At 46.0% G+C, this 21942-nt stretch overlaps 1 protein-coding gene across 17 annotated transcripts in view; it reads right to left on the bottom strand.

Annotated features, from left to right (window-relative positions):
- Positions 1–21942, bottom strand: part of MPDZ (multiple PDZ domain crumbs cell polarity complex component) — a 1735289-nt gene that overhangs the window by 585679 nt on the left and 1127668 nt on the right. For 12 of the 17 annotated variants that reach the window (XM_069626067.1, XM_069626068.1, XM_069626072.1 and 9 more), the window contains one exon: positions 9804–9902. The exons of the other annotated variants lie outside the window; for them this stretch is intronic. In XM_069626067.1, the coding sequence (XP_069482168.1) occupies positions 9804–9902 (99 nt within the window). The remainder of the gene's footprint in view (positions 1–9803; positions 9903–21942) is intronic. 17 annotated transcript variants of the gene reach the window in all.

The following is a 21942-nucleotide window of genomic DNA, read 5'->3' as shown; positions in this document are numbered from 1 at the left end:
ACCCATGAGGAGATCCGGGCATCACGCGAGGCCATGCGTGCAGAAATGCAGGCAACCCGTGAGGTGCTGCATGGGGATCTCTGCACTATCATCCTCCAGAATCAGACCTTCAACACCTGCATGCTTGCTGCCATGGAGGACCATACCAGGGCTTTGCGTGGGCTGCCTCCCATTGCCCCACCACCTCCTGATGCAGCAGCAGAGGGCGAAAAGACCGACAGCAGTTCTCCCACAATGGCATAGCCGTGCAGGTCATGAGCCCCTGGAGGTATTTTTTTTCCCCCAACATCCACGCAGGTGGGTGTTGGGGTGCACCATGCCCTCAAACCTCCTGGGTGGCCTCACCCCCCCCCCCCGGCCCCCACATGGCCATTTTTGATATTTTTTTTTACCGTGTGTTGTCTTGTGTGCCTCCCGTGGGCATCCACTGTGTATTCCGGCTGGGAACATGCAGGCTTGTCCTGAGTTTGGGTTAGATGCTTGGGTTCATGACACACACGCCCCTCCTGCTTCCCGTTTCCATGGGCTTGCAAAGGGTGTGACCAAGTGACAGTGACTTACACGGTGACATTGGGCTCCCATGAGCTGTGTGGGCAGTCTGTAGTCAATACTGTGTGGACATCCCTAGTGGGTATTGTTGTTGTATTTAACACTGCATGGTGTACGGATATGTGCTTGTGCATCCATGTCTTCCTTAAAATTTGCAGGTACCTTCTTCATGTCTTCACAAGGCCATCTCCTTTGCAGATGGAGTTCATGTTGTATGCAGTACACTGACACATTTGCGTGGCAGCAATACCCTGCAGTTGGAAGGGGTCGATGTGCTGGCTTATTCAGGTTGTAAAACTATCACTACTTTGACTTTGTACTGTCATGTTTTTGCAATGTTTCATGCTGTGTTGATGTATTGTGTTGGTGGTAAGTATTTGGTCATGTTTGCTGTTTGTTATTGATTACTGGGAGCATGTCGTCTGTGGGCTGTTTCCATTTGGGACAGTGCACTTTGTGACACTTGTGTCAGATCGTGTGCATTGCTTTGTTTGCTTTCTCATTGCATGACATGCCATGGTGTGTTGGGTGGCAGAGATGGGGAGGGGTTGGGTGACATGGCGCTATTTTCATGTTGTATTTTGATAGGGTGTAGTCATTCATGCAGCATGAATATATGACTTTTAATGACATAGCATTGGTTGTCTTTGGGTAGGTAGGGATGCACATAATGTAACACTTCCAGGTGACCAATCTCAGGCTCGTATGGTTGTGACAGTTGACTGTCCCTTATGTCATCATCGATTGTCAGCTAGTATGTGCCAGGGCTGTGTGCACTCCACAGGGGTGTGATTTTAGGTGAAGTAATTAGCCACCAGCTGCGTACGGGCTGCCTCACCACGTGCCCTTTCCCCTCCCATGCGCAACGGCCGTGCATGTGGTTGGGGATGTGGGGGCACCACCATGTCCACTGGCAGGCCCCAGCGTGTTGCAACGCTGTTGCGGACGCATGCTGCCACTATGATCCTGCACACTACTGGGGGAGCGCATAGCAGCTGCCCACCAGAACGGTCAAGGGAGCGAAAGCGTGACTTGAGCACTCCGAATGTGCGCTCCACTATGCCCCGGGTTGCAATATGGGCTGTGTTGTATCTTACCTCGGGTGGTGTGGTGGGGTTCCGAATTGGCGTCATCATGTGGGTGCTCAGAGGGTAGGCACTGTCCCCTGGGGAGGTGATGATGGGTATCATTAGTGGGGTTGTGACATTACTCAGTATCTGACATGCAGGCATGTGCAGTGGCATTTATACTCACCAAGCAGCCATGTATAGCCATGCCACCCAGCTCCTAGGTCCCGGTTTAGGGTTGACATTCTGTATATGAAACTGTCATGGGTGGACTCTGGATAGTTGGCATATACTGAGGTGATGATTCCCTTGGCATCACATACTACCTGCACGTTGATGGAATGCTAGTGCTTGCGGTTTCTATAGATGTGCTCTGATGCCCTGGGAGGACGTAGAGCCACATGGGTGCAATCAATGGCACCTAGCACTTTGGGGAAGTGTGCCACCCCGTAAAAATCATGGGCAACAGCCTGTCTTTCTCCAGGTGTTCTGGGCAGGTATATGTGCCTGCGGACTGAGGGGCGTGCAGTCATGATGGCCAACACCTGGTGTAGGCAGCTTGACTGCGTGGCCTGTGACACCTCCCCCCCCACTATGGCACTTGTCCGCTGAAATGACCCAGTAGCCAAGAAGTGCAGTACACTGAGCACCTTTTCCAAGGGGCTCAGTGCTTGGGAGCACAGGGTGGGTGATGTGAGGTCATCCTCTCACTCACTCACCAGGACGAGTATTATGTGAGGTGGAAACCTGTACCTCCCATACACCTGGTCATTAGGCATCCCAAAAAGGCTGGTTCTGGGTGTAAACATTCTGGCCCTGACTATCCTCCTCCTGTGGTATCCCACGACCACTGCTGCGAGGAACGGTATATTCATCGTAGCATCTGAACTTGTTTGTTGTTTGCGCGCACTTTTATGCTGCGCGGGTCCACGTATGCCTGCTTCCTGCTGGCGTACGTGTTTCCGGATTAGCGCGTCTTTTTTGGCACACACATTTTGACGAGTTGTTACCTATTCCGCTGTTACGCCCCGTGTTACGCCCACTTTTGTCGTGTGCGCTGTGCTAAGTGCGTTTTCACTGTGCGCGTAGCGCACGCTGTTTGATGACGTGTGCGACACGCAGGATTTTAGCGCACATCCATGGATTTACACGTGCACGGACTTCCATGAATCGCTGTGCGCAGGTTTCGCTGTGATTTTCGCATTAATTCCATGAATCGGCCTGTAGATTTGTGCATCGGCTCGAATGGGGGTCCCATGAGCTTAGCGAGTATCACATTAAGGTCCCAACCTGGCGGTGGGTTAGAGATTGATTCTTTACCCCTTCCATAAATGCTTTGATGACCGGTACCTTCCACCATGAGACCTTATTATGGGAAGTGGTGTAGGCTGACAAGGCTGCCAGGTTGGCTTTTAGGGAGTTGAACACTAACCCTTCATCTAGCAAGTGGAGCATATAGGTTAGAATGTTAGATGGAGTACAATGTATGGGGTTGATTTGCTTAGTCTGGCATCAGATTACGAATTGTCTCCATTTATTATAGTAACAGTGCCTAGTATTTGGTTTTCTTGATTATTTCAAGATATCCATGCATCTCTTTGGTAGATTGAGATGTCCAAACTCTATGACTTCAGGAGCCATGCTGCCAAGTTCATTGCGTGTCGTTGTGGGTGCACTGTTAGCACCTCGTGCCGTGTGAGATTCGGGCTTCTATAGAAGGTTGTATTCTGCGTTGTACCGATTTTAGCAGTGGGATAAACTGACCTACTGTCTTTTTGTCCCCCAATATTTGTTCAGCGAAGTCTCTATCCTCCTGTACCTCCTGTGTGTCAACTCTGAAGTGTTCCGCCGCTTTGGCTAAGACTTCATTGAGGAGGGGTTGATTGTCGACAGGGGAATCTACCACAGGCGAGGTCCTGATTAATAGAAGAATCTATGGAGTACATGTTCGCCTCCTGGTCAGCATCTGTGTCTTCGACATCCCTATAATAAAGTTTGTCTGTATCCTCCTCATTAATTTGAGGATCAGATGTTTCCACAAATGAGAGATCCTCTTGGTCTTCTGGATCTATTTCAGGGTCATATAGATCTATAACATTGCTTTGTAGGGGGACATTAGAGCAAGACCTCTTAGAAGGGGGTTGAGAGGGTAAGGCAGAGGCTTGAGAGCCGGAAGGGGCTGGGGTGGGAGGAGTGGAGTGAAAACTTTGAAAGTAATCTGGGTTATTTTCAAAAAAATTCACCATAAAGGTCATTCTTAGCATAACCCTATCGATATCTTGCGAAGACCATTCCTTAGAACTTGGGATTACAATAGGTTGATTGGAAATACCCAGATCCTCATCAGTGATATAATCTTTGGCCTAGAGTCTTTGGGTTTCTCTATGGGCTTGGACAATATTCCCTTTTGTGATGACTTGTCCCTAGTAGGACTCTTGTCCCTATAAGGGGTCTTAGAGGACTTTTTATGATGTTTTTTCCCCACCCTGGGGCCCAGAGGAGTGTTTTACAGACTTCTTGGGGCCTGCCATTTTATCAGACGATGACCGTTGCACTTCGGGTGTGGGGGCCGAGGCTTTGTCCGTGGACGATCAGCCTTTCGGAAGGAGTTCTTCATACGACCCCTCTGCCGTCTTTCGACAGCTGAACGCTGTCGTGTGGCGATCTTGAACAAGATTACCCAGTGGACCGGGACTCGGTTTACCTTTCACGGGGTGTCGAACGGTGTTGAGTATTCGACTCATCTGCCGAATGTCGACTGGGGCTTATGTGCTTGGTGGTGTGTGCTTTTGTAGCGCTGCCACCGCCAGGTGTAGTCCCCACAACATGGCCGCCGGCCTGTCCTACAGGGTTGGGGGTCTGCGCCGAGTAGCCGAAGCTGCTCCGATGCTCTTGCCGTCCAAAAGTGCGGCGTCCGAAAGTGCAGCGTCGCTGCCATTGCTAAAGGCTCCCTCTACCTCCATGGCCTCGAGTTACCTGGCGTAGTGGGCTCAGCATTTTGTGGAGCTGTCCTTTAACGTCTTAGGCTTTTTAAAGATGTTTCGACGTGGTCTCTCGGGAGACACAAATTGCAAACTAAGTGTTTGTCGACCCAGGGGAATTTATGATTACACTTAGGGAAAAATAATTTAAATGATGTATTTTCCATAATTATGGGTTATGGAAATGGCAGCTGGGCAAACAAAGTGTAGGAAGGGGAGAATATACATTCTAAAATGGCCTACCCCCTCTCTCCCTACTGCCTGGGCCGAAGCCCGGGGCAGCATTCCAAGGCCGTACGGTCCACCGCGATCATCTCCGATGGGCAGTTTTCTTTTTCTTTCACTGGGATGATGTTTCGGCAGTTGATGAAAGGATAGAAAGAAAAACTATCGTAATTGTATAAAGTCAATGGCTTAGCGCCGAAAGGAACTCCTCTATACGCGTCCGTCTAGCATGGCGGAAAAAAACAATCGGAGGGACCTCAACACGCGAGGAATCATGGGTACAGTGGACGTCACACTAGGAATAGTATTACTGGCACGCCCTGTCGACGTCCCTTTTCGAGTTTCGAAAACAACAACTGTAATACTCTGGAGCTTCCACTAGATGTCTGCCTATACACAGCATGTGCTCCACAAGCCTCAGAAATAGATATATATATATGTATGTATATATATATATCACATGCATTACTCACCGGAATAGCATTTCTGACGATTGTATCTGCTTAGATTCACATGCTGTGGGCATATGTTAATGTTAAAGGACATTTGTACCGCGCACTATCACCACCGGAGTGTTCCCCTGGCGCTCTGGCGGCTCTGAAAGAGGAGGGGAGGTTGAGTTAGTGGGAGGAAGCAGGAAAAGTGGAAGAGAGCAGTGATGTGCTGTTGGCGGCCTCAGCCGGGTGGGCCTGTTGGCTGGGCCTGGGGTGTTTGCGGCCGGTAGTCATTGTGTATTGTTGTGCAAGACTATATGTGTTTTTGTTTTGTTGTTGCAATGTAGTGAAGTTTGTGCGGTTTGATGTGCTGTAGGCTTTGGTTGTGTTTGGTATGGAGTTTGAGAGGTGTATGCAGAAAGGGAAAATGTTAGTAGGGTTGGTTAGTTTGCATCGCTATCCTGAATTGATGCGCTCGGCTTGCGTAGTCTCCCCTGATGCGGCTCTGTCCTGATTTGGGTCCGACTGGCATATAGGGTTCCTTACTCCTCTGGCCCCTACCTCTAACATATAGTCCGACATCTAGTGGAAATCGTGGAGTATTACATCTTTCTTTCAAAGATTGAACGGGGACGTCGAGATGGGCGTGACTAACACTATTCCTAACGTGACGTGTAGTGTACCTAAAATCCATCACGTGTTGAGGTCCCTCTGGTTGTGTTTTTTCAGCCCAGAGGGAGCCTTATAGTCAGCGTGAGCGAGTACAGAAGAGAGAAGGTGTAAGAGGTCTATATTCCATCTACTCCACGAGGGGAGGAAGGGTGGATGCATGTGAATCTAAGCAGATACAATCATCAGAAATGTGATTACAATGAGTAATGCATGTCTTCTGATGCTTGTGAATCTGCTTAGAATCACATGCTGTGCATAGACTAGCGAGCAGTACCCAGTAGCAAAGAGATGTCTTAGCATCGCTTGCCCCACCAGAGAATCAGAGCTAGAGTGTGTATCTAGGCAGTAGCATTGTGTAAAGGTGTGTACAGAACTGAAACAACGAACTGGTTTGTCTTTCTTAGTGGCTTTGTCTTTTCCAGATAGTAGATAATCGCTCTCCTTGCATCCAAGTGTGTGGAGGCTTTTTCCGCCACGTTATTGGGGTTCTGGAAAAAAGTGGGTAGTTTTAGGGACTGGTTTAGATGGAACTTTGAGATAAATGTAGGCACAAATCGAGGGTTTGTGCGCAAAACCACCTTGTCTTTGTGAATCGTGACGAATGGGTCCTGAACTGAAAGGGCCTGCAGTTCACTAACTCTCCTTATAGAAGTGATCGCCACCAGGAAGGCGGTCTTTTAGGGGAGTGTTTAAGGCTAGCCTTGTGCATTGGTTCAAAGAGAGGCCCCACTAGTCTGGTAAGAAAAAAAGAAAAAAATTCCGTCCCACCCGGGTGCTGGGTTGGAAATAGGGGGGATGAAGACTCTTTACCCCTTCCGTAAAGGGTTTAATTACAGGAATTTTCCACCATGAAAACTGGTTCTGGGACATGGTATACGCCGAAAGCGCGGCTAAGTGGACCTTTAGAGAATTGAAAACCAGAGCTGAATCTAACAGGTGGGTTAGGTACAAGACGATATCTTTAGGTGAGCATTCAATAGGATTGATGCAGTTACAACAGGTGACAAAGTGCTTCCATTTACTGGAGTAGCAATGCCTGGTGTTAGGTTTCTGTGCTTCTATGAGTATGTCCATGCATCTTTGAGGGAGCTGGAGGTACCCGACGTCTATGACCTCAGGAGCCAGGTTGCTAAGTTGAGAGTTTGAGGGCATGGGTGTAGTGTTTCTCCCTGGTCTTGAGACAGCATGTTGTATGGGCACGGCAGCTTCCTGAGAGGGGAGACTGACATTGCCATGAAATGGGATAACCAGGGCTGGTAGGCCCACATAGGGCCACAAGAATCATCCTCACTGGCTCTTGGTGCATTTTATGCACTATTCTGTTGGGCAGGGGAATCGGGGAAAAGCGTAGACAAATTTCCTAGACCATGTTATCCAAAGACCGTTCTCCTTGGAGCAGTAGAGAGTGAGTGGCCGTAGTACTGTTCATGAGGACTAGAACTGTCTTCGCCTGGAGGTGTGTTTGGAAGGTCTTCAGGGCCTTGAACACTGCTAGCAATTCCAACAGGTTGATGGGATTGGATGCTACTGCTGGGGACCACACACCGTGTGACGTCTGTTGAAGAAGGTGAGCCCCCAACCTGTCAAGATGCGTCTGTGGTGAGAGTGGTTTCTACAGCGAGGGTGGTGAAGATATTCCCCTGCAGAAGGTTTTCCCTTGACCACCACTGCATAGACTGAACGAGGGCTGCCGGGACAACCACTAGATCGTCCCACTGGCTGCTGGCCTGACACCATTGGCTCGAGAGCCACTCTTGCATGGTGCGCATGCGCAGACGAGGGTGAGAAACTAGGTAGATGTAGAAAACTGTCATTCCTAACAGTCGCATGGCCTTGCGTATGGTCACCTGGTGACTGGCTACATAGTGAGGGATCTGGAATGTGGCCCTTGAATATTTTGGATGAACAGTTTTGACGAGACTTTCATAGATCGGACTTGTCTAGTCACCACATCAAGGGTGAACAAAGGAAAGGAGGAGAAGGGGGGGAGGTGGCCGCAGGAAGGCCAGAGATAGAGGAGAAAGTAGAGGAAGAAGGGGAGGGTAGACAGGATGTCCCGGGTTTTAAAGATAAAATATGAAGCCAAAGCCGTGCAGAGGGCCGGGGAGGGGACAGTAGAGGTAGAGACTGCAGCAGGATTGGCCGGATCCTTGCAGATTTTAAAGAGTTTGTCGAGTTGTTAGATGACACAGAGACGCGGGCTTGAATGTGGGCTCTCTTCTTAGTGTGGACAGAGAGTCAGTTCTGCCTTTGGAGCAGGCGGCAGGCCAGTTTGTCAGAGGGTGCACAAGATGCCAGACATTTCCTTTCAGCCACCCCACACTAAGAGTAACAGTAGGACAACAAAGCCAACCAGTACATTGAAGCCTAGATGTGGTGTCCTCTGTGCCAACAAACACGTATTCCAGCACAGAAGCCAACAGACAACTTAAAACTCAAGCTTGTGCAAGCTTTTTGATTGACTGAGGGGTCTGAGCCGGGTGCCAATTACATACATTGCATTTAGGTTTGCCAAGTTGAAGGGCACCACAAATACTTCCTCTTTGTCCTTTTCAATAGTTTTATGCGAGTATGTTTTATCATCATATGATGCCTTGAACTCATAATAGTTTATGACAGTCCCAAACATGTGTCTCAAGGATGAGCGAGTACCCACCGGCAACTCTCCCCTTGGGCAAACGTTATCAACTTTAAACATTTAATTGAGGCTTTGCATTTTAAGATGGCACAGTCGAGACTAGTCCACTCCCAGTAAATCGAAATATGATATCTGGCCAACAACATAGCAGCAGAAACCTAGCAGACTTGGAATGGCATAGAAAGAGGCTCCACAACAGTCCTCAGGGTTCCAAGAGAGACTGAGGACAAGAGGGATCTGTAGTGCTGCGAAGGGGCATTGCAGGGTTACACTCATGACTTTTCCTGGGCGTGTCCCCCAAAAAATGCTCAGAGTCCATAGACATTGCCCCATATTTTTTGTAAAGTTTGACCATAGCATCCATCAGCTAGCTGCAGATGCCAGCATGCTAGTCCATGAAACATCCCATGTGAGAATGATCTTTTACTTATGTCTAATCAAAAGGGCTACGCAAGCGTCGCTGTCTTGATCAAGTAGGTACATTTCACATAATGCCTCTTTCAGGTCAGCATAGTGAGCTCAAAGCAAAGCGGAAAGCAAATGTTATTGCATCAGTACTCAAGTAGATGAAACACTCACAGTGAAAACACAGTTATTCTGATGTATACATTTAAAGCCAAAATACATCCAGTGCAAAATACAACACAATATTATTTGGAAGAGAAAATAGGAATACTATTTTTACTGACCTGAGAATAGCTCAAAAGCACTATGAATTCATACAGCTAAAAAGAAAAAGTTTCACCTCTGCACAGAAAAATATGTCCAGAAAGGGGAGGAGGTTTGGGGTTTTCATTACTAGTAAAAATCAAGAAATGGAAGCTCTCACTAGCAAGGTGACCAGATCCCTGAAGGGTCGGATCCACGTATTCACAGTCAGCACAAGCTTCAGGAAACAGTTCTGTAGTCTTACCTACTGGAAGGAGAATTGTCAAGCACGCGTATGAAGAAAACGATTGCATTGACGCTTTGCAATGTTTTTCATGCGAGCCTACACTTCTGAGTACAAAAACATTCTTTTCCACATTCTTCACTACATAAACCTCGTTAAAAGCAATACTGTGCTGAAGTGCATCCCAAGTCAACAGAAGAATGGCTCAAAACGCAAACACAGCAATGGCATCCAGAGCAAATACAACATGGAAACCACAGAAAGCACATGGATTGCAGCGGGTTAAAAGCAACATATGCCATGGCCAGTCATGGTCAGCCACAGAGCAAGCAAGCATCATCCAACCTGGTTAGTGTTCAACTGACGCGACTCATCCAAAGGGTTAGTGCTGCTGAAGGTAGACTTAGCACAAGAGCTGGACTGCAGGAAAGGCAAGGGTTTTCTCTAAAAGAAAAAGCATTCAGTGAGACTGGTGCAACAAAAGATACCTTAAGAGAAGTGTGCAGTTATGAAAATATGAACTAACGCCCCCAACGAATACTGGCCAAAAAGCACAGTGAGTTAAGCGCTTGCCCCTGATATCTGTGTGCAGCCTGATGTGGCAGGTTCGAATCCCGGCATGGTCAACACAACCTTTCATCCTTCCGAGGTCAATAAATTGTGGGATAATAATGTGTTCAGCGCTCTGAGACCCGTGGTTGTGTAGCGCTATATAAGAAATGTATTATTATCATTATTATTATTATACAGTAGGTCAGCAGCATGCTACTTCCGTGCACTGATATGATTCCTGTCTCATAAAAAATAATCATATGTTTTACATGAAATATCAATCAGTAATTGATTACTAAGAAATTCATGGTCGCAAATCGTGTAAAATGAGGTAAGAAGCTGCATCATACTTTTGTATTCATGTTTTGTCAGGCCAATATAATAATAAAGTGTCCATACCCATCTGCATTCAGCATGTGTCCTCCCTTTGCAGGGAAAACCTTTGCTACCTTGTCGCTAAACATTCACTTGTGTACATTTAACAGCGAATAGCTATGACTGGCATTTATTTCACGGACGTGCCCACAATTGTTCAAAGAAATGCTGCAGTAAACTCCAATAGAAGTACATGATGTAAATATGATTGTACACAGCACTTCGTGCTAGACGTTTCTGTGCTACAATAATAGGTTTTAGTATTAGCCAATGTAGTGTTACTAAATGTATTGACCATGGGCAGATTGGAGGCTGACTCGGCACAGACCAGGATTGGAGGGTGTGAATTCGGTTTACATACAGATGTTCGAGTCAAGCACTTAAGGCCACTGAGCTATCTTATTCCTACGAAAAAGACAACTGACGCACCTTCATGAATAACGTGAAGAATGAACAGCTATTTAATAAACCGCAGTTACCCAAGAGCTGGAGGCAGTCAAGAAGGAAGGTTAGTCATAGGCCCCTTCCAAACCACATGCAACAAAAAGCCACACATTATACCAGGACAAGACAAATAGAATGTCTAAGTAAACATGACAGAGAAAACTCTATACATACAATTGTAAGACGCATATGAACTATGACATCAAAATGATTTATAACACCACTAGACCTTTCCAATACGGCCTTCACATTGCATTGCAGAAGAAACATATGATCCCCTAATCAAGGGTAATTGTGTCTGTTAGGGAGATTTTATAGGTGTCCTTAAAAAAAAAAACGTTGCTGTAAGTCAGGGCTTTCCACCAAGTTAGAACTCACCCTCACAATGTTAAACATGACAGGGCAGCCAGACTTCACTCTTAGGTGGGAGGGGGCTGGTGCCAAGGTAAAGCTAGTCACACTCGCACACAATAGAGGTTTGGTCCACGCAGTATATTTATTGAACAATAAACTGCGTCCACAGAACGGCAAGTTCTCTAATCTATAGAAACAGATAATTAAAAAAAATCAAAGGGTTTAAAATGGACCCATGCACATTTTGAGATCACTGGAGCACTCTATTACACTACCCAGAACATCCTATGCTATTTCGAGAAACTTTCAAAGTGTTCAGACCGTTCACAAGAGTGAATATGTAATGTGTAAATCAACACCAAGCGTTAAAAGTACAAACAATCTAAAAAAAAATGGTAATCCCTATCTCATCATATATGTAGTACAATTTTCAAGGTAAGACAAGTGTGGAAGTAATTATGAGGAGTGTAAGATAGTTTGTAAAGTTTATCCATAGAGTTCAACAGGACAAGGTCTGTAGGGCAGCTCACAGTTATGGTGAACCTAGTAAACCTGTGAGCCAGAGGAGCTGAAGAGGTGGCCTCCATCGATCTCAGAGTCTTGGGGACACTAGTAGATGAGAACCGAGCTCAGGTTCAATGACCAGAGGGTCAGAGATCGATGGTTGTAGACCAGGAGCAGAGGCCTCTTGAAGAAGCGGTTGTGATCATGGCAGCATTTAAAGCATGACAGCACTCTGAGCCAGAAAACACTGAAGAAGATGGAGGTCGGAAGATAAGGGAAGGGCGCCCAAATCGATGGATGATGTCGAGGCAGCACAGGTTTTGCAGGTTGAGGGGGCATTTTTGGCATTGTATTTAGTTTTGATACTACTGCCTGTTCCAGTTGCATGGTTTGCAACCAGAGCCCTAGGATGTGGCAGCACATGAAAAATGGTAGCAGCAAAATTGACGAATCCCATTACGGTGACCCATGAAGGGGAATGCATGACATGAGCAGCAGCAGCAGAAAGAAGTACACAGGAGACCCTTTAATTCGGATCACAGGAGAATCTGGTGGAGACAGAGGGCTTCAGGACTGGCAGTTGAATGTTCCGGAGGATCTGGTGGAGACAAAGGGATTCAGGACTGGCAGTTGAATGTTCTAATGAGGAGAAGCGGCTGCAGGGGTTCCATGGAAGAGGACATATGCTTGGTGGAGCAGCAACACACTGCTCTGGTTCTAGCCAGGCAGCAAGCACTCGCACTTCATGTCCAGGAAGCTGTAGGGAAGCCCTACAATGCATCAGTCATAGACATTCCAGCCAGGGTTGGTAGATGGAAGGCAAGGAAGAAAGAGCTTGAAGGAAACTTCAACAGCACAAACTCACCAATAGAGGGCACTCCATTGCTGTCCCTACCCCCAATTTCAGGAACCTTGGGGCCCAAAAAGTATCCTGTCCCAAAAAGCCAATTTTTATGTGCATTATGGACAAGTGCCTTTAAAGCACTCCATAATGCACATTAACAAAGTACTTATCTCTTCAGTAAAATTCTCTGTGCTATATTAGAACTTCCTCCCACAGATTTCTCATCATACATGTACATTTTGGCACATGGCTGAGGGAACACACAACTACTGACACCAGAATATGTGTAAAGGGTGTTAGTAAATACATGTAAACTAGAAGACTCTTGCATGGAAATTGGTTCAGGGCGGCAGTACCATAAATGTTCTTTGAAAATATATTCCTTGAACTCAGGATGATACATGAAGGACAGCAACATAAAAAGCATACAGAAAGTTCCAGATAGCAAGGTCTCCCGATTAGTGATTTCTATAGCTTAGATTTCCTCCCTTGTCCAATTGTCTCAAAAGTCCTCCCCTTCTTGGGGGTACTCCTCGCTGTTACTTATTTCCATTATCAGGACAAAGTGTCCCTCTACTGGGAATTAAAGTCACTCAATTTTTCTCCCTCTCTTCACTAAGCCATTCCTGAAGTTGGACCACCAACTGTGTTTTTTGTCTCCTTTTTGGACTTTGCCCTCAGATGAGGGTTCCTTTTCAGGCATGCGTTGATCCGTCACCCCACTTCCTCTTCCTCCTCCTCCTCCTCTGAAAGACTTTTCGTTAATAGTGTCTCATGACTTGGAGAGAGGGTTTCAATCACAGTCTGAAATGTTGTGGTTGACCCTAAACATCAGATGCAAATATTATGGGGGTCAGTAATTAACATTTTTCACCTACAGTCCCTTCAGCACTTGAAACCCAAGATTTTAGGCAAACTCAGCAGCTGTCATGACAGGAGAAATAGCGTTCCAGTACAACGTGATGATTGCATGGGGAAAAAAGGAAATGTCATGGGGCATGGTGTGCCTTAAATTAATGGTTTGCCGTCACTTCCAGGTCAAAGGAGTGCGACTTCGAAGAGGGCCAGAGCTAAGGCAGACCTAGCCCCTGATTTCCTAAATCTAAGCCTTTCTGCTAAGCTTTGTTACCAAATGAGAATTTAGTTCAACTTCTTTAGTAAACCTTTCCAGGTTCACTAAAGTTGACTTTTCAGAACTCTACACAAGTAGTGGTTCTAAAAACCTCCTAACATTTTCCAACAAGCTTTCTCAGACATGGCAAGGCTACAGTGCCTCCATCATCCTGGTTACCGGTCTTAATAAGTCCCATTGTCTGTATGAACAATGAATCTAACCGCTGTAAAAAAGAACATGTAATGTGACTGAACGCCATGCTGTGAAAGCCGCTGGAGTCCTACACCTATCCCATTCAATGTCTTACTCACAACATGTCTTACCTAGCCCACTTTCTGCCAACTTTGCTCCACCAAATTAGTGCTATGAAGAAGCTTACTCTGTGTGCGGTGTAACAATGTCAGTTGCCTGCCATGGCTGCTGTTATAGGGAGTACTCAGGGGCCCGCGCAGTACTACCTGCTACAAGATGTCAGGCCCAGGGTGGTATGAAGTGTATACATTGATTCCCATTCGAATGGTACGGGTGTGGTCCTGAAGGGGATTGTCATATTGGTAACCCTGCATGGTCTGTCCCTTTGAAAGTACCCTTTCAAACTACTGCCAGGGAGTATGTAGGCCATTTCAGAGTGCCTATGTGCCAAACCATTTGGATTTTTGGGCCAGATTTGCCCATGCAGAAAATACAAATGTATGGCCACCGGTATTGCAGCAAGCGCAAAGCTTAACAATAAATTCTGTGCACAATCAGCGCGCGCCGCTTCTATTGCTGACCAGCCTTTTAGAGGCTGAACCCATGTCCACAGCTCAGCATATACAATTTAAGCAGGAAATCTATAAGGTGCCTGACTAGCCCTGTGACTCAATCAAGGCACCCAGCTGCAGGCAATTTGGGAAAACTCAGCCATGGGGAAAGGAACCAGAAGGTAAAAAAGAACACAGGGATGGGGAAACAATGTGGGTGGTTGGAGCAGCTGAGCTGAAAGTGGAGATGGAGTCGAAGCAGCTTGAGGTGGAGAAGATGGTAGTGCAGAGAGAACTGAAAGTTCAGGAGCAGGTGGAGGTGCATAGAGATCTGAAGGTGCAAGACGAGATGGGGGTTCAGAAAGATCTAAAGCTAGAGAAGATTTATTTATTTCATTGATTTCTAACACGCTTAAACAAAAGCCCAGAGGCATGGGAGCGCTGACGCTAACATACAACAAGCAACAAAAAGATCAGGCGGGCGATCAGCATTCAAGAAGAAATGGTAATTCTCTGGTTCATTCGAAGAGGAACATTTTCAGTTTGTGTTTAAAAATGGGGAGCCTAGGGCACAACCTCAGGTCAGGGGAAAGGGTAACACTATGTGAGACTACACAACACTGGTCTACTTGGTATTACGTAACCCACTTTTAGGATAGGGCTGTATGTTAGGGAGAATTCTCAGAAATGTGCTAATTCCTCTCTCCCTTAGAGACCCCCAGCAACTTTGCTGGATTTTAGAACTTTTAATTTTTAACCTGGAGAGAATGAGACCCTTATTCCCACTCTCTCATGTATTTCTAATGTGATTTGAACTCTGTGTTGCTTTGTCAAGTATGGAGTCTTACAAACTCCATAGGCATCATCTTTACATTGTGTCACACAGCACCTTTAGTGCAGTGACACAGGGAAGTCTTTCAGATTTCCCAAAGGTTTAAATACCTTCTCTTGAATAAACCACTGTTTCCAAGAACAGTGAAGTGAAATTGACTTTACTTACATTTGTAACTTTCTAGACCCAGCACACACTATCTTACAATAGGGTGCTACAAGGTTTACTTAGTATCCCCTTGGTCTAGTTTCTCGTGTAAAAAATGTCTGTTACCCTTTCCTCATAAATGGCTGGTGGCAGTAGTTTACTTTTAACTACTGTGGTGTGCTTTTACCGTGGGCTGCAGTAAAGCACCCAAGAGTGACATTTTTGTCAAAATGGCCCCAGTCTTCTTTTTTCGCCATTTCTTTGTGGAAAGGCCCTTCTTGAGATTTACTCTGCGCGCCAAAACAGGTTTGGTCCCTGTGTTCGTTTGTTCTTTGGCAGGATTCACGAGTTAAACCCGCCTATGGCTCCAGGGTGTCGGGGGGCGGGGGTAGGAAGCGAGGGAGGTGCCTGAAACTCCCTGTGCTTAGTCTCGTAGGAGTCAGAAATTCACTCTTAAGTGATTGGCCGACTGGCTTTCCGGCAAGGACAGCCACCCTGATCAGTGGCTGACAGTTAGGCTGGAATGAATGGGAGAAACCTGCATAAAAGGTGAGGCTTATTGGCTTGGAAGGCAGAGTCAACCACTGGTGAACGAATCCGAAGAAGAACTTGGAAGAGACGCCTGCTGCAAATCCTGGACTGTTGGTTTGCCCGGTGAAGCCCTGCTGAAGTTCCAAATTCGTTTCGACTACAGAAGCCCTGTAAGGACGACTTCTCCCCTTGAGTTAGTGCGAACAATCAACTCCAAAGAAAGCCACCTGGACATTCTCTCGAAGCTGATTGAATTTCCACTGCAGTTGCTGCTGGAAACTGTAGAGCCAGGGAGAGGAACACCAGATCATGTGCGTTGCTTTTAAGTTGGCCAAGAGCTCCAGGAAGATGCTCCGGGCTCCCAGGAAGCAGGGCTCACCGAGCCTGAGCCACCTCAACAGAGTGCTGGACCCCAGATGCAAGGAAAGCCCATCTCAACAGACAACAGTCTGCGGTTGTGCTATTTGCTGAGACGCGAGGAGCTGAAATCGCGAAGTGCCACTGAATAGAAGTTGGTCCTTTTCTGTCACCGACCGTCCTGTCGCAGTGCAGGAGTCCTCCAGACATCATCCCTCTTGTCCCCACGACTGAGGCACAGGAACACAGGATCTGCAGAGCTGCACAGGAACAGAAACCAGCCAAAGCCCTTTTCTTCGAACCAAAGGTACTGTAAAGTCTAAGAGAACTTACCTCTTGTTGTTTAACCTCACTTGTTCTCAGTGGAGACTTGTCCTTGGTTGCTTCTGTAGAGTTGCTAACAGCTTCTTTCCCTCACAAGATTAATCAACTTGTGTCCTACTTTGATTTCTTCTTATTCTACAAAGACGTCTAAAAGATTGTGCAAGACTTTTACCTACCTGCAAGAAGTGCATCAGCTCACCTTGACTTTTGTGCAATTGACTTTGGCCTGGCCTGGCTCCCTGAATAACTATTCTTCCTTCTGACTCTGTGTTTAGCCCTCCTTCCAGGAAGGGGTTAACTTACTTTGTGTTGGGTTTTACCAAAAGTACTTACCTGCTTCAGAATATTTGTGAGATCTCGTTTTATTCTAATAATCCTTTACTTTGGCATACTCCTAAGTATTGCCCTAATGCAACAGCGATATATTAATGTCCATAGCTATTGAAGTCACCTGACGGTGTAGGAAGTGTCTGGTGCCATCCGAAATGGGTATTTGCCGAATTAGGGAAACTCAGAGGGTGTATTTTGGAGTGTATTTGTGTGTTACTATTATATTGCCCCTTCTGAAGAAGGCTTACTGAAACTGATGTTAAATTAATTAATAATTGTTTAATCAAGAAACCTTGTGTGTAAGAGTTTATTTGAATACTTATCACTGTGAATCTCTCTGCAACTCCCCTAAAGCTCACATTGACCCCCTCTTGAGATAAGCCTGGCTGCTCAACACGCTACCAACCTGTGTAGTACAGACTTATACCAAAGGTTGGGTTCCTACTGCCAGGAGGTCAGGGTTGTTCGTTAAGGATTTCAATCAGGTGACACACCTTGGTCTCAGCCTAGGATGTAGCGCTCAATTAATATGCCTTTCTCTTTATTTTATGCAAATTAAATTTGAGATGGTCCACAACTCGTATCACACCCCCTTTTTCAAAATACCCCCGGGTCACAATGGACCATGAACCAGGCAGGTTGGTGAAAATACTACATTTATTTATTTTTAAAATTCAAAAGAAACCATACCATTTTTAACATGGGGCAGCAATCACCAATGGGGTGATATTTACAATGAAAATGGAAGCAATGCACTTGGTTAACCTTCTCCTAGAACCCATACAAAGCACACAAAAATAGGAGCACATTTTGGATTAGGATAGATAGCACCCAAGTTAAGGTTTCCCCATGCAATGTTCCCTCAACCCACAAATAGTCGAATTCTGAGTGGATAATAGAAAGGATCAGCAGGTAGTCAGGGATACGAGGTAGTAAACAGAATCAAAATCCGACCTTCCCATACAGAATAAGGGGCAAAAACAGACTTAGCAAAGGCCTAAAATCACACTCGAATTTTACAAATAAATAATTCATGTGTGGTTAAATTACAATATACATATGTTTTATCACAAAAGCATGTATGTTATATCACTGGCAATCACAAGGCAATGGATCAGCAAAAGGTATACAATTCGAAAATGAGTGGAAAGTTTAGAGCATGCTGCAGCCAAATGACACGTTGGAAAATTCCCGCTTTAAATAACCCAAACGGTTTTTAATAAAAACGGGTGAAATACTCTGATTTGGAATGCGGTTTTTGGGCTGGGGGAAAAGATATATATAACAGGGACAAGAAAAAAGTGAAAGGAGGTCTCTAGATAAAAACTGTATGAGATATGCAAGATAGAAAAAGGGTTGATTTGAGTAAAATGAAGCTGTGAACTATGAAAGAAAATCAATTGAAACAAGAATAGGTTTACTTTAAACTAGACTATTCAGACTACACCGCCAAAGAGGGACACAGTAAGATCCAAGGTTGATTTGCGACTTCAACCTTATCACCCCAGCGTCCAACTTTAAGCTGAAACTAGTCTGATCACTCTAAATATGACTAAGGGCTTAGGATTTACACAAGACAAAATTAATAAAGAGATGGCGCTAGAACTTTAGAGTGTCAAGGACAGGTACACAGATAATTCTAACAGTTTCAATAAGTTAAGAGGTTATAAATATGACTGCTTAGAGAGTGGGATAAAGGCAAGGCAAGATAAGCTATGTGTTTCTGTGGGGTGGGGATTATACTCACAGTTATCTTGAGTTTTTGGGATATTTGGACAGTCAACAGGTTCTGGTCTCCAGGGCTCGAGTCACCAGGGAGCGGACTCTCCTGGCAAAAGACAGCTGGGCAGGGTCTGGTCACCGGATGCTATGGACAGGTGGATGGCAGGATTGCAGCAGGCATGCAGTTAGTGGACCGCAAGCCGGTCTGATTTCAGGATGCAAAAGGTACCACCGCTTTCCCCTTTTTGTTAATGGGATATTAGTGGGTTTTTTTCTAGATCAATGGCCTTGCTGGAATAGGAATCAGCTATGCTTGGGTTTTGCAGCGGGCTCTGCAGTAGGGTCAGCAATGCTTTGGCCTTGTACGGAAAATATGGAATTAGCAAGATGAATGGTGATCAGGAACGCCGGCGTAGGAAATTCAGGAGAGTGTGTCTGCCTGGAGCTCTGTCATGGACTATTATTTATAATGCATAGTGACAACATAGAATTATATGGCTGGGCAGACTTAGCTAAACACGCCTCTAAACGACTGGATTGGTCAGGGGTGCTAGTGTCATGATGCCTACCCCCGGGCATCCAGACCAAGTCCATCAACCCCCGGAAGCAGGCATCATGTTACCTGGAGCAAACCCAGCAACCCCTGTTAGGGGCTATCTGGGTACAGTGTTGGCGCCTATGGCGCCAGGCTCATATGGGACATTAGTCCTGGCACCATAGGCGCCAGGCTCATATGTTAAAACTTACCTGATGCAGACCATGCTGCAAGGGATCCAAGCATCCAAGCCCATGTGAGGCTTGAAGGGACTATTTTATCTAAGGGACTATTTTGTTACTCGGCGTGGCTGTGGAAGAATACTTACCTGGGACTACTTTGAAGGCTATTTAAACCACACCCGAAGAGCAGCACATGCTTCGCGTTATTCTGCATCCAGCAGCGTAACGCTGACCGTGTCTGCAGTCAGCATCCTGCCATGCCCGCCTCGAGTCCAGAGCGCCTAGAACGAAGGGAAAGAAGAAGACAGGTTAGAACAAGAACTTTACTGGATTTCTAACCTAATTTCGGATTCAGCGCATCTTCGAACCAGAAACAGACTTCATTTTAAACGCGTCGCATCCGCAGCAGCAGCGCCGCGCCATACTCGCCGTTCCTCGGAGCATCTCTACGATCCGGTGCTGTCTCCATCACCTGGTTGCCACATTCCAGCGCCCTAGGGGGAAAAGAAAACAACAAGGTGAGCCAAGGGAACAAACAAGGACAATCTCTTGCCACCATATGCTTACCTGATTTTGCCGCAGGAGGTATTATCCACCAGCACTCCAAATCTTCCTACGCTGCAACTGCAAGAAAAGAGAAAGCAGCGAGTTAAACCTTGGCATCATTTACCGGACAGTGTTACAAAACACAGACTCTTACCTGAACGCTTTCAGCTGCCACAAGACGATCATCTTTTGGGTCTAAGCTGCAAAAGAAACAAGGAATTGGACAAGAGTGATTAATCTGACATTTTGAACTCATTAGAACTATATACTTACGGCCTTTCGCCCGGAGATTTGGAGCCAAGATTTGTCCAGAACTCTTCCAATATCCTCAAGCCAGTGAAGTAACTGGCCATCAACGCGCCCCTGCATTCTTCGCAGGATGGAGAGCTCATCATACAAAACTATAAGGTGAGCTTTGTGAAAGGGAATGTCAGAAGTGATAAGGTGTTAATACTCAAATCCACGGGTGGCTAATTCCATTTCCCCGTCTTTAGGAGACTACTTCTACGGATCAAGCAGACGAAGCTAGGTGAGCCAGTCCAGTCAGTCATCTCTGCACTACGCATCACGTTGGTGGAGACCGTGGCTGTCCAGTTCCACTCGACACCCCTGTGGGAGCCAGGTGAGCGTAACAGCTAGTCCCCGCCTCGCTCTTAGCTGGTCAGATTTCAAGGGCAGGATGCCAGATTTATGATGTAAGTTTTATAATGTTCAAAACCTCCCTCTGTTACTTTAGCTAAAATCCGATATTTGCCACAAATGGTACAGTTCTACAGTTGAAGTCTCTTAGCAAATTACATAAACAGGTTATATATTTTATGCAGACCATTCCAGTCCAACTCAGCCATCTGTGAGACATTGTTTCGTCCTTATAGCAGTTTTTCACGCTTTCAGTGAGAATTATATTACTTAAAATTCTATAACTTTAACCATGGGTGTGGATTATCATTAGGCATGTAAGTATTAAAATTCGCAATGGCATCATGAATACTTTCCTTATAATATCCAATTCTCTGCCATTTCTATTCCCAAGCAAGGTGTCAGGGGAAGCTTCAATGTCTTAAATTAAAGTCCACAAAATCACATTTAAACTGATAAATTTGCACCTCTGGCAAAGATAAAATAACATAGTCCTTGGAGACAAATGTCAATATTGTTCTCCATATATGGGCATGCCTTTCCAAGGCTACCCCCTCATCCCAGGGTTGTCACAGAGATTTCCTTTGAAGCTTCTGGTGGAAGTCACGAATAGGTGTGATATTTCACTTTGCAATTTGGTGTCCTAGAATTCTTATGTAAAAGGCTGGAGCACAGACAACAGTCTGTCCAACCTAGTAACTATCACTTGTGTGCCAGTATCTACTGTGAGGGGCCTTTTGTTTCTGGTATTGTCATGACCCTCGCCCAAAAACCCCTCTGGCAAACCCATTGGCCAGGTGGAGTCAGGACTCAGGCCACTAGAGCCTGGCATCCTCTTCAAAAGCCCTCATGGTGCCAGTCCTGGCGCCTACGGATCCAGGCTCAGACACCATGAAAAACAATGGGCTTGGGAACTACTTTATTGTATTGTCAGCCAACATGGAAGCATCCACATAGCTTGGTTCCTGAGAACCAAGCTATGCGGTCTAGTGTTTTGGGTGTGGTAGCCTAGGGACTACTTTACCTGGACTATTTTGTTGGGGCTATTTAAATCACACCCGAGCAAGACAACATGCTTCGCGTTACTTTGCAGCTTGCAACGTGACGCTCACCGTGTCCAGCTATTCCCTCAAACCTCGGAGAAGCAGAACCTGCAAGGAGACAAAAGGAACATCATTAGCAGCAACATCTTACCTGCAGTCTTCATCTTTAAACACTCGCAGCTATTGAGAAAAGCTTCCTCAAATCTGCACGCCTCCCGGAGAGAACGACCTGAAAGAGGAAGATAGAGGCAACATTAATGAAAGCAGTAGAGGCATTTACAAATTCCGAACTGCTCAAAAGGGTTACCTGGCTGGTCGCCTCTCGGCTGGCACCACTCCGGACATTTCACTCGCGCTGAAGAAGAC

Source organism: Ambystoma mexicanum, chromosome 6p, assembly GCF_040938575.1.
Source record: "Ambystoma mexicanum isolate Mex_15411 chromosome 6p, UKY_AmexF1_1, whole genome shotgun sequence".
Lineage (NCBI taxonomy): Eukaryota > Metazoa > Chordata > Amphibia > Caudata > Ambystomatidae > Ambystoma > Ambystoma mexicanum.
Note: the sequence above shows the minus strand (reverse complement) of the source record. Positions and strands in the feature narration are given on the sequence as shown.